The 12,705-nt window shown below is 47.3% G+C and overlaps 1 protein-coding gene across 1 annotated transcript in view; it reads right to left on the bottom strand.

The window, feature by feature from the left end:
* The window catches only part of ptprga (protein tyrosine phosphatase receptor type Ga), a 203,564-nt gene that overhangs the window by 148,928 nt on the left and 41,931 nt on the right, over window positions 1-12,705 (bottom strand). The window contains exon 2 of the mRNA XM_080845877.1: window positions 9,222-9,326. Within this exon, the coding sequence (XP_080702003.1) occupies window positions 9,222-9,326 (105 nt within the window). The remainder of the gene's footprint in view (window positions 1-9,221; window positions 9,327-12,705) is intronic.

Genomic DNA, 12,705 nt, shown 5'->3' with positions numbered 1-12,705 from the left:
GCTGCACAGCAGAAGGGCTCCTCAGGTGGGAGACTCCTCTCAGGGTCTGAGTCAGCCGCACCAGAGGCCTTTTTAGTGGGAAACAAACAGCATCTCTGAGCAGCTATTAATTAATTTGCATGTAGATGAACAGCCCTCCCTAAATCTACAAAGGGATAATGAGCAGATATCTTGTAAGAGAACAATAAGCCGGCGCCGTCGGCAAGCTAATCTAATTAGCTCAAATGTTTATACAGCATTTATTAACGTCTTATTATCTATGCTTCGCCTGACAGCATCCACCACCACCACCATTGCCGCCACAGCTCCTCTGGAGGACCACCCAGCCTAAGGGACGAGAGCGCGGGTGAGGGCGGGGGTGAATCCTGAATGCCCAGCACACACACAACAAGCAGTGGGGAGCAGGACACCGGAGATGTGCCACCAAGCCGTAAATACTTCAGCCTTTCCCCTCCGCTGCATTCGCCTGCCTTGCCTCCCCCCTCCACACACACACACACACACACACACACACACACACACACACACACACACACACACACACACACACACACACACACACACACGCTCTCTGCTGAATACCAACACAGCCCTGGGTCTGTTTGTCTAGCACTGGGGATAGAGAGGAATCTCAGTGCATTCCACGGGTAGGGAAAGAAGCAATGGAGAGGGGAAGGGAGGGGTAGGGTGGAGTGGAGTGTGTGTGTGTGTGTGGGGGGGGGGGGGTGGATGGAGAAAGAAAGAGAGACAGAGGGGGACAGAACAGAAAGAGGAAGGAGTATATTTACATTCCAAATATATCAGGCATTCTTCATTCCGACCAAGGAGGTTTGGCCTTTTTCAAGAGCAAGGGGCCTTTCACATAAGGGACCGTCAGAATCAGAAATAAAACACACGCAGGAAACAAAACTAAATGGAAAACAAGGTGAGGGGGACAAGGCCCACAACAAAAGGGCTGGTTTCACTAAGCAGAGTGGAGAAACAGATCATTGAGGCGTCCGAGAGAAGCAGTCTGCTTTCACCACCAGCGCCCCCCTCCCCACTCCCCGCCGCCCCCTCTCTCCCCACTACTGCCACCTCCATCATCCTGCGTCAGGTGAAATGAATAGTGGCCGCGGCTCGCGGTGACGGTGCCTGTGGCTGATCTCATGGCCGCGACGCCGCCCAGGCTCTCAATGTGACCTACATGGTTAATTTGTGAGAGCTTCTGCTACCTCACGCCACCCCGGCTCTCCGCCGCCGTCACACCACCACCACCACCACCACCACCACCACCACTTCCTCTGCCACGGCCGCTCCAGATGAAATGTGCCTCAGGGTCAGAGTCTAAAATGGAGAGATTACTCAAACAGCACAAAGTCATATTCAATTACTAGAGCGGGTTATTGGCTGTACAGTAAATTGCACAATTACTGCGGATACAGTGGCAGATGTGCCGGTCCATTTGCAAACACTGGTGCGGGACTGTGCTGTCAGCAGTCCTGGGTCATTCTATTAGAGGAGCCTCGTGATGGGGCTGCCCTCCTGCTGTGATGCATACTTAAACCGACGCCGACCCTCTACTGCTGGGGGAAGAAGAAGAGCGTTTGAGATGGAATAAAGGGAGAAATTACGGTCGGGGCGAGGGGTGGTGGAGGGGGCATAAATCTGTTTTTCTTCTTCTCAGTCTAATATATTTCACCACGTCGCCCACCTTAGATCGTGCTAAACAGCCCTCACACTGGAAGATCTGAACATGCGTTTGCATTTTTTTTATGTGTTTTGCGCACCACAGGCAGGGAACACCGACTGGATTTCAGGAGGTGCATTGCTTGGCATTACCACACTGGGGGGTGGGGGAGGAGGGTTGCTTAGCAAGACATGGGGATGTGACGTGGGTCTCACAAATAAAGTCAGAGTTATCACACACACAGTGCCGAGCTCAAATAGAGAGAGAGAGAGTGACAGAGAGACAGAAAGATGGGAGACAAATGCAGAGGTCCAAACTGACACTGAGATAGAGAGAGAGAGAGAGAGAGAGAGAGAGACAGGCCAGGCGAGAGAGAGAGAGAGAGAGAGAGAGAGACAGGCCAGGAGAGAGGTGTTCACCATGCGCAGCATGACAATGTGTACCTGAGTCACAGAGGAAAAAGGAAGGAAGGAAATAAAGGATACAAGTAAAACCCAAACACCTCCAAGAACAAAATAAAGAGGCCTTCTCATTTGCGTCGTCCCCACCCGGTCTCCTCAGGGTTGCTTTTTTTGCACCTTGCACTCGTCAAGAAACACCCTCTTTCCCCGTTCTTTGTAAACATCCAGCTGCCCGTCTACTGCCTGTCTACCCCCCCCCCACGACTCAGAGAATGAGAAGTAATTACTTGTTAAAGGGAGAAAAACGTGGAGCATTAAGAATTCAACTGTCCACTCCTATCCATCCATCTCCATCTATCAATCTCATCAATGGGTCTCACATATTAAAATTAATGGTCTATCTAATCATTGTAAAATGTGCCTGTCAAAAATATCACACATAACTGTGATACTTCTGCCTGCCTTTGTGTGTGCCATGGGCAACTAGAGTGAAATCACTCAGAAAGCTGAAAGATGAAAAAAACTAAAACATACCATATATCAAGAAATAATGGTCAGCGTTTTAAATCCAGGATTTTTTGGTGAACATGACATTTTTCATCATTATGACTACAGAAAAAACGCTTTTGAATTTTATTCGGGTGCATTTTCAAAGCGTTCAATTCTACTCAGAGCCAAATGAAGCTTTTATTCTTGTTAAACTGTCATGATAACCATCATCCCCTGATAGGGTAAGCCTGATTTCTGATCAGCTCTCTCGTCCCCTGTACGAATGCTTTACTTAGGCTGAACTGTTCTACCATTGATGCACCAAGTGCATCTGTGTTCAATCTAGTTTTTCTTCCAAACAGGGGGTGACTGACAACTTGCGTGACAAATATGAGAAACGAAACGTAGATTTAAAAAGAAGACTGGTGACTGGAGAAAGGATTGGTGAAACAGCCCAGCACTGAGAGGAAGGGGGGAAATGTTCAATCGCTGTGGTCGCTAAACCAAGATTCATTACACATACTTGGATGATTCAGCAGCGCTTGATTCAAAGTCTACGGATATTCACAGACAAGCCAGGAGGACTCGGTGCGTGCAGAAATACTTCTGAATAGTTTCCTAAGCTCTAATGCAGATGAGGCCATATCTTCTATTTCCATCTCCACTACTTTCTGAACAAAGTGCCTCTCAACATGCCGAGTGCTCCCCTTTCACACGTGGGACCTAATGTGAAATTGGCAATGTGGGCCGGTATGAAAAGAACAGGAATGTTACATTCTCTATCTTTTAAATTATGGCTCATCCTCCATTAATACTAGTGCTTCGGAGGCCACAATGGCTTTAAAATTAATATCCAATGAAAGGAACAGGGGCTAGCAGGTCATAATGCCAATGGGGTAATGGTTTTTCTGAGGTGGATAACTAAAACTTTTCCTTAGCTTGATATGAACTTCTGGGCTTACAGCACATACCTCAGTTTGACAGATGGAAAAGATATTGATCTTGAATCATGACTCACAAAAACAGCAACAAAAAGAAACCTCTGAAAGCCCAAGGCAATGAAAAAGCCATGCATGATATATTTTGGATGAGGCAAATTATATATTTTTTGAAATGTTGATAGGAGTATCACAACAACTCGGATGAGAGATGCTTGAGATGCATCTGTCATCCCCCCCTTCCCCTAATTCAATCAGCTCATTCAAATGCTTCACAAAATATCCACACTTGTAAGTGAAGCGATCCGCCCCTGTAAGCTAAATGACTTTTCTTCTGAGATTCGATCATGACAAACTCCTTTCAGGGCGTCTGTGGAGTAAACCATATTTTCCAGAGATATGAATTAATCAATTATCAAATCAATTTATTTCAGAGTGAAAGCGATAAAAATGGAAAACCTTCTCTACAGCATCATTCACACACCATTAGTGCTGTATGCCAGAATTTGAGGTTTAAGCTTTTAAAAATTAACTAGAAATCGCAACAGAATGTGAAGAAATAACCATTTTGATGTAATGTCAAAAAGCACCTATGCCCATGCTTACCAGCTAGAGCCACTCTGGCCTCTCGTAATACCACTTTGTACCTCAAGAGGCGCTTATAAGTCACTGTAGCAAAAACCTCTAAAATCCTATTTCTCAGGCTTAAATCATAACAGTTATTTGACAGAAAGTGTTATTTGTGGATAAATGGAATGCTTCATTTTTTGGATTGGATTTTACAAACGGACCCAAGTTAGCATGTCTATCCTTGGGGGGCACTGTGGAGCAAACAGTAGCTCCGACCACATTCGGTCTCGACGCCCATGGAGGACACAGGTTCGAATCCGGGCCAATTTCATTTCTCCTGTCCGCTCCCCTCCTCTCTCCTATTCTCCCTCTCATTTCCTGTCCCAATCTTCACTGATCTATCAATTAAAAGGCATAAAAGTCCAAAAACAAATCTTAAAAAAAGCATGTCTATCCTGTAGTTTGTATTGAAAAGTAGCTCAGTAATAAGCAGTAATCGGTTAACTCAGTGACTATCAAGCTAGCTCAAAAGCTCGAGTGCTTAAATGAAGACCTACCGAAGTCTGATTGCCTCCACCAAATTAAAGTTACATATAAATATCAATTGATGAGACACTAATGGTAGTCTAGATATCTTTCAATCTTGTAGATATTTTCATGCTACATGTAGCCTTTAACCTCGCCCGCCTTGGTCAAACCTTTTGTTTACTTCTGCGAAGGGAGTCGAGTTAGGGGTGTACCTACAAACACTACCCCAAATATGCTTGGAATGAGGAGTAAGAAATAATTTAACTTGTCAGCAGACGGCTAATCAAGCCTTTGCATATACTGTAGCATAATAAACAAAACAGGCTACAAAATGTGGTTCTGCTTTGATTCTTAATACATGTAGAATGTAAACACAGGTCTATGGAAGCGTGAAACTCTCCCTCTAGTAAGTTAGTACTACTGACTAGTGACATTTTACTGTCAGGCACACGAGGCACACCAGACAAAGTCGGCGACACGACACGACAAGGTGAGCTGCTGGGACATGGATTCCCAGAGCGGCTGCAGGTTTTACTTCAGTGAGTGAGAGCTCTCTTCACAGCATCTCCATCTTCAGTTACTTTAATTAAAAGTGCCTTAAGGACAGAACTTCAATCAAGTGTGCGCTACCCCGCTAGTGCAATACTGCTAATGAAGGTAAGGCAAGTTTATGTATAAAGCACATTTCATACACAGAGGCAAGAGAAGAGCAGAAGGAACAGCCAAAGGAAAGACAAAGACAAGTGAAGAGATAATAATGTAAAGAAAAGAAAGTAAAGAACATACAAAGTATATAAAAAAGAATAAAATCATGAATAAAAGAACATAAAATAGAATACAAACATAATATAAGTAGGCCTGACTGTGTGTTAATCTCTTTCAGAAGACTGAAAAGAGAACCATAGAGCAATAGACCAAACGGAATCCATAATTGAATTCTTAATAGAGCCCAATGCAGTCCAATAGTCCAGTCCTATTTCAGATAAATGCAGATAAGCTCAAGACTAGAGCCCTAATAGGCCCACCAATCTCTTTTAGAACACCAAATAGAGAACCATTAAGCAATAGCCCAAATAGAATCTTTAAAAGAGTCCACAATAGAGCCTGATATAGCCATTTTCGGAGAAAGGCCTGAGATGGAGCTTAGCCTGAGAATAGTCCAAATAGAAGCCCGCCAATAGGGCTTAGACTGAGACATCACTTCCCTGATGGGAATGACTAGAGGTCAACGTCCAGAATTATAGCATGCATTATAACAGTTCCAAAGAACATAGAAAAACATAATAAATAAAAAAGTAAATAATTAAAAAGTAGATTGCATTAGATCAATTAACAAAAATTCTCTGAGAACAGTTTGGTCTTAAGTCTAGATTTGAAACTGGCTACAATAAGGACCTTTAGTGTCATCAGAGTTTGTTCCAGAGCTGATCAGCACAGCAGTTAAAGGCTGCTTCACCATGTTTAGTTCTGACAGTAGGCAGTACCAACACATTTTTCTCCAGTGATCTGAGAGGTATAGCAGGTGTGTACAGCTGAAAGATATCTGAGAGGTCATTTGGTCCTGTCCCATTTAGTGATTTATAACAAGTCAATTCTGTAACTTACTGGAAGCCAATGTAAGGACTTAAGGATTGGAGTAATGCGGTCAGTTATTTTCATTTTCTTAAGAACTCTGCAGCTACATTTTGTACAAGCTGAAGCTGTTTGATGGTTTTTTTTCTGGGAAGGCCTGTGCAAAGACCACTGCAGTATTCAACCCTACAGGAAACAAAGGCTTAATCTAAATCATATTTTGCCACAAGGCCTCTATGTTTCTGGTTAAAAGCTGATTTACCCTGCCTTCACATGTTTGTTAATGAAAGGCAGTATCCACCGAGAGACAGAATTAAAGCGGAGATTAAAAAAGGAAACAGACAGCGAAGATGCACCTGCCTCTATCGGCAAACACCCACACAATCTTGTGACATCTAGGCAGTAGACTAATTAGTGTCTCTGTGGCTGAGATGTGCACTGTGTATAAGGCTGCTTTGTAAATTATACTTTGGAAGTCATCAATAGGGTGTGTGTGTGTGTGTGTGTGTGTGTGTGTGTGTGCGCGTGTGTCCTATAAAGGACATCTCTGCCGTGGGTGATAACCCTAGTTAATATTTACTGTTGAACACAAGCTGAAAGAGGGTAAACAGAGGAGAGCGTGAGAGAGGTAAACAGAGACAGTCAAATGTGCGGGTGATCCCTGTAATCCTGCAAACAAATGCCAAAGCAAGTCAGCTAACGGTGTGTGTGTTTGTGTGTGTGTGTGTGTGTGTGCTCATGTGTGTGTGTGTGTGTGAGAGAGAGACAGAGACAAAGAGAGAGACAACAGCCAGACAGAGCAGTGTAAATGTGTGTACAGACATGTAGTGCCTCAAACTGAATACAAAGCCAATGTCACAGCAAACCAAGAGCTGAAAAAATTACTTTCAACAAGAAACTTCATACCCTTCCATTTTAGTGTCAGACAGGCTAGAAAACGTCATGAAATGCTAAATTGACAGCATTATTATATAGCGCTTTTCTACTCATAGAGCACTCCATGCGGTTTACAGATGAATGCCTCAGACATCTACCCAGTCATACACCGACGGCAGAGGCTACTATCTCAGTTGCCAACCTGCACACCAGGAGAGGCTGGGGGTTCAAGAACACTTCAACACTTTCTTTTAGTCTCCTCTGTCCCCTGTTTACAGATGCAAAGAAACGTCCTCTCCCTCTCTCCCGGCACTCCCAGTCACCAACCTCGGCAGCACCACCGCCACGGCGCCGCCACCCTCTCCTCGAGACCCAACAGACGGCCCTCTCATCCAACCCGTCCCATGCAGCAGATGCTTTGGAACGTTCCGGCAGTGCACCAATCAGGCGACAGAAGGCCAGTGCAATCTCACCAGCATCATAACCTGGACTTCACACTCTCTGTGACAAGCTCCCACAGGGGCTGAGAGCATTCTCTCCTGGGGGGTGTGTGTGTGCGTAGGGTATGGGTGGGGGTGGGGTGGCGGTGTGGGGGGGTTGGTGGTAGGAGGAGGAGGATGAGGATGATGGCTTGTGGTGGAAACTGCAGAGGAAGCAGCTTTTGTGTTTGCATGACCGGCTGCTCTGCCAGTGCCAGGAGGTGTGTGGTGGAAGGAGAGGAGGAGGAAGAGGAGGAGGCTGCAGTAGGTGGAGGCGGCGGGTGACAGGGGAAGGGACTTTGAGAAGCGGCCCTGGAGATTATTCAACATCAGCTGCTGCCTCGCCGCTCAGATGAAAGGCTCGCTCTCAAGTCAGCACATTCACACACTGCCTTTCAGTAACGTGTGTGTGTGTGTGTGTGTGTTTCCTGGCTTACAAACTCATTTCCATACATACATGCATGCAAACATGCATACATACATACACACACACACAGACACAAACATTCTTGCTGTCAGGCACATGCATACTGTGAGTGCCATCAAACGTTGTTGTGATAAATAATTGCCTGTCAAGGCTCTTGAAACAGAGATGGCACATCAGTAGAACGAGTGCTTTGACAATGACGCAGCCCTTTGATCTAGAACTGATCGCAGGTCTATTTTAATGATCTACGACTGTTGCGCAACAGGAGGCACAGTGAATTTGGATTGTGTTTTCAAGTGCTTGGACACAATGTACAGACTGTGTCTTTTGTATACGTCTTGAACGCAGGCACCTTTCAGACAAAATCCTACAGTAATATGAGCTTTATGTAACCAAAAATGAAATAAGAAAAATAAAAAGAGGAGCAGTACATGACTCCCCTTTCGTCAATACCACTGAAAATCAGGTCAGGGAGGCGGTGAAGGGCATGTTCTTCAGGGCGGCTGCTTTGATATTTTTAACAGTATAGATCGTCAGCCCAATATGCACTGGATTGCATCACACCCTTATATAAGAACGCTCATCACGAGGCACCTACTACAGGCGTGGTCATGAATCCCGGCATCATTACCCAGAATCCAAGAGCAATACTCTCCACCACCCCCACAGATACACACCACATACACACACACAGACACACACAAAGACACACACACACACACACACACACACAAACACGCACAGTCAGATGCCAAAGCTTTTCAATGCAACGATGGCACACAATTACAACAGACACAGGGTGCGGGAAATATTTAAATAAAGAAAATAAAGATCATTTATTGCCCGCGGCTCGGTAGCACAGTGAAAGATTAATGCGGCTCTTTGGCAAATATCGCTCAGAGGGACAACAGAAGTCACTTTTTCAGCACAGAAACATTCGTTAAATAAAAAAGGCCCAGAGAGTCCCCCAGGCGAGGCCCTGTAAAGAGCAGGAAGGGGCGAGGGGAGGGGGAGGCGAGGAAGAGAGTTGAGAAGGAAGAGGGGGGGGGGGGGGGGGATTGCTGGACAGTGGAAAATGGGAGAGGGAGGGATGGAGGGGGTGTTAGGGGTGGGGGTGGGGTTGTTGGACCCAAAATAACTACATGTCCATGGGGGATGTGGGTCGTGGGAAGCCCTGGTGGGTTTAGAATGGAGGGAGGGGCTAGACTTTTGGGGGGGGGGGGGGGGGGGGGGGGGGGGGGGAAGGGGGGTACCTGCGTGAGGCTCACTCACCTGAGTAGGCCCAGTAGGGCTCCTCGGCCGCCCTCCTGTGTCTGGTCGCTGCCGCAGAGGCATGCTCCCCTCCCGGCGAGGACCCCAGCTGACCTTCTGCCAAGGCTGCACAGGAGAGAGAGAGAGAGAGGAGGAGAGAGAGAGAGAGGCAGAATGTCAGAGAGCTGGCTGAGAGCTGCTCAGAGTTGATGAGCTGCACAAAGCCTGGTGCGCTCGCGTGAGTGTGTGTGTGTGTGTGTGTGTGTGTGTGTGTGTGTGTTTGTTCATGTCTGTGTGTGCACATAGACCAAGTGAAACGGATGGCGGCCCTGACGGTCAATGATCTCTGGCTGTATCGAGTCATTAAGCCCGTGAAAACACACCACTCATGAAAAATCCAAACATCCTATAGGAGAAGCACTGCAGGAGAGAGAGAGAGACAGCGTGTGTGTTTGTGTGTTTGTGTGTTTGTGTGCGTAAGGGAAAGATCTTACATGTGAGACGTGTTTATGGCCTGGCTGTTCTGGGATTGGTTTCCACGCCGCTTGATTAAAAATACATGGCGGGCTAAATAAATAAGCGAAGCGCCTGGTCGGCCAGAGTGAGTGGCAGACTAAACTGCTAAGTGCCGTGGCATGAGACCTAGAGCGGCCACTGGCAGCTGGTCTGCAGGCCAGTGGCACCATAGCGGCAGCCTTACGGGACAGCTGGAGAAAGAGCCAAAGGCCTAGGACACTGAAGGGAGGGGACCGAGGCAGGCTATGGGAGACCCCCCCCCCCCCCCCCCCCCCACACACACACACACACAAAATGTGTCAGATGCAATCACAATGGCCCAGCTCTGACTACAGGAGCCTTCGGATAGGATTGCAAACGGTAGAGTATGTGAGTATGTGTGTATGTCTCTCTTTCTGTGAGTGTGTGTGTGTGTGTGTGTATGTATGTCTCTCTTTCTGTGAGTGTGTGTGTGTGTGTGTGTGTGTGTGTGTGTGTGTGAGTGTGTCTCTCTTTCTGTGAATGTGTGTGTGTGTGTCTGTGTGTGTCAGCAGGGGGGGTTCTTTTCTTCTGAGCTGCCTTTCACAGGGCTGCCCAGCAAATGCACTTTGGCAGGACCTGGGGGTGACTGCCGTTTCCGATTGCATCCGACCCCGAAACTGGCCACCCACGACTACAGGGGACGAGGCAAGGAGCAGGTAAGATGGCGTGGGCCCTGAGTGAGTCACGAAGAGATGCTTCAGCCGCGCACCACCCCCCCCCCCCCCAACCTCTGTTTGTCCACTCTCTGACAGCGCTTAGTAGTAACAAGGACACTTGGTCACACGGACGTCCATCACAACATAATAAAATTTGGAGCGCTTGCTCATGAGGGGCCTGGCGGGTAAGTACATTTTGATGTAAACAATGGGTGACTTTTTGTTTCAATGACAAACTGATTTTCTTTGCCTTCTTTTTAATTCTTGGGGATATAGGCCTGAGCACACCCATGAATGTCAATGAAGGGGCATTCTATGGCTTTTCTATGAATTACATTATCGATTCCCAATACTCTTTCAACAGAAAATGCAATTATGTAATGCCACACCCATGGACTAGCCAGCACATGCCCCTTCAAAATCCCCCCGCCCCCCCTCAATTTCTCTCTCTACTACCCCCCCCCCCCCCCCTCTCTCTCTAACAACCCGTCTTACACTTGGCTCCTCAGCACAACTTCTGCTCCAGCTGAACAGCTTGTCCTGATGGCTCAGCTTGTTGTTGAGGCCCCAGTGCTGTTCAGTGTTGCGCTGCGCTGGAGTGGAGGGGAACAGATCTGAAATGAGCTCATCTCATTTTCCGGCACGAGCGGGTCGTCGCCTCTGCTCGGCTCCACCGCCCCCGATGTGCCTCTTCATTTCGGTGGCCAACGGGGCACGGCAGGGAGATGGCCTCCTCGCAGGTCTGCCCGTTAAGGCACTGCTGGAGTCTCGGCGTGTGCCAGGGGGTCAACAGACGACTGCCATGGCTGTGCCCCATGCCCCCGCGGCAGAATATTAATTTCTTAAAGAGCGACGGCGGGGGAGAGACCAGCAGGAGGGACAAAAGAGAACGGAGGTCAGAGAGGGAGGGAGGGAGGGAGGGAGGAGTGGATGGCAGGATGAGAGACTAGAGGAGAGGATAGGAGAGGGCTTTGCCAGGCCCCTCTCCAACCTGCACGCACAATTGCTGTACAATGGCCAGTGGGGAGGAGGGGTGGCATCTCCCTGTGCCAAGCCAGCGGGCTCTTACAGTGACAGTTGTTGATGCGCTGGGATGGGCAGCACGCTGCCTGGCAACGGCTCAGCTGGAGCGGGCCGAGAGGAAGGAGGAACAGAGGAGCACTGTGGGTCGAGAGGAAGAGAGGGCAATGCTTGACTGGTGGAGCCGCTCACTATGAAGGCCAGTGAAAGCTAATACAGAGGAGGGGAAAAATTAAATAAATAAGTCAAGGAAACTATATCGCTCCCAGAGCACAGGTCATACTGAAGACTTTTTGTGTTAAGAGTTTTTTTTTTTTAAAGAAAGGCTAGCCTCTATATCGCTTTGACATTGTGGGTGCATGTTAAGGGTAGAACCCTATTTTTTTTGTTTTAAAGATACAGACACATGTACACTTAACTTAGTACACACACACACACACACACACACACACACACACACACACACAAATCTAAAACACACACACACACACACACACACTAATCTAAAACACACACACACACACACACACACACACACACACACTAATCTAAAGCACACACACAGACCTAAAACACTCCTTGATTGCTTCATTTCTGCCGTATATGGGGCAGGCTAAAAACAAAAATGGGTTTGACACGGTCTAGCCCTCCATTAGGAGATTCTGAGGAGAGAAGCTACAACTGAGAGACCCATTCCTCAGCAGCTGAGGAGGTGAGAGGGGAAAAGAGAGAGAGAAAGAAATAAAGGAAGAAAGAATGAAAAAAAAGAGAGAGAAAGAGGAGAAAGAGATGCTACCACAGTGATGAGCGTCTGCAGCCTTTACCTAGAATGACCTACAACCAGCAGCATACCCAGCCAGTTCCCCCTTCCACACAGCCACTGCCTCGGCCCTCAACCCTGTCAAACTCAATCAGGATCTCTGCAGCCCAATATGCGCAAAGCACATTCACACACACAGGAACACACAGGAACACACACACACAAGCACACACAAACACTAGCCATCACACTCAAATACACACAAATCGGATCAAATACATACAAACGCACACACACAAACACACACACACACACAAACGCAGGCACACACACACAGACACACACACGCACACCAATGGCACACACACAAAAGCATCTCTGGGGCATGTACAAACACCAAAGGGGGAAAGAAAGACCGTCATTTCGCTGAAATTCACTGCAGCATTGTCTCATAAGGAAATCTTTAAAATGCGTGGCATGAGAGTGCTCCCAATGCCAGCGATGTCTCCCATGATCAAATCTCAGGCGCCAG

The sequence above is a fragment of the Sprattus sprattus genome, assembly GCF_963457725.1.
Source record: "Sprattus sprattus genome assembly, chromosome: 10".
NCBI classification, from domain to species: domain Eukaryota; kingdom Metazoa; phylum Chordata; class Actinopteri; order Clupeiformes; family Clupeidae; genus Sprattus; species Sprattus sprattus.
This window is presented reverse-complemented; position numbering and strand designations above follow the sequence as displayed.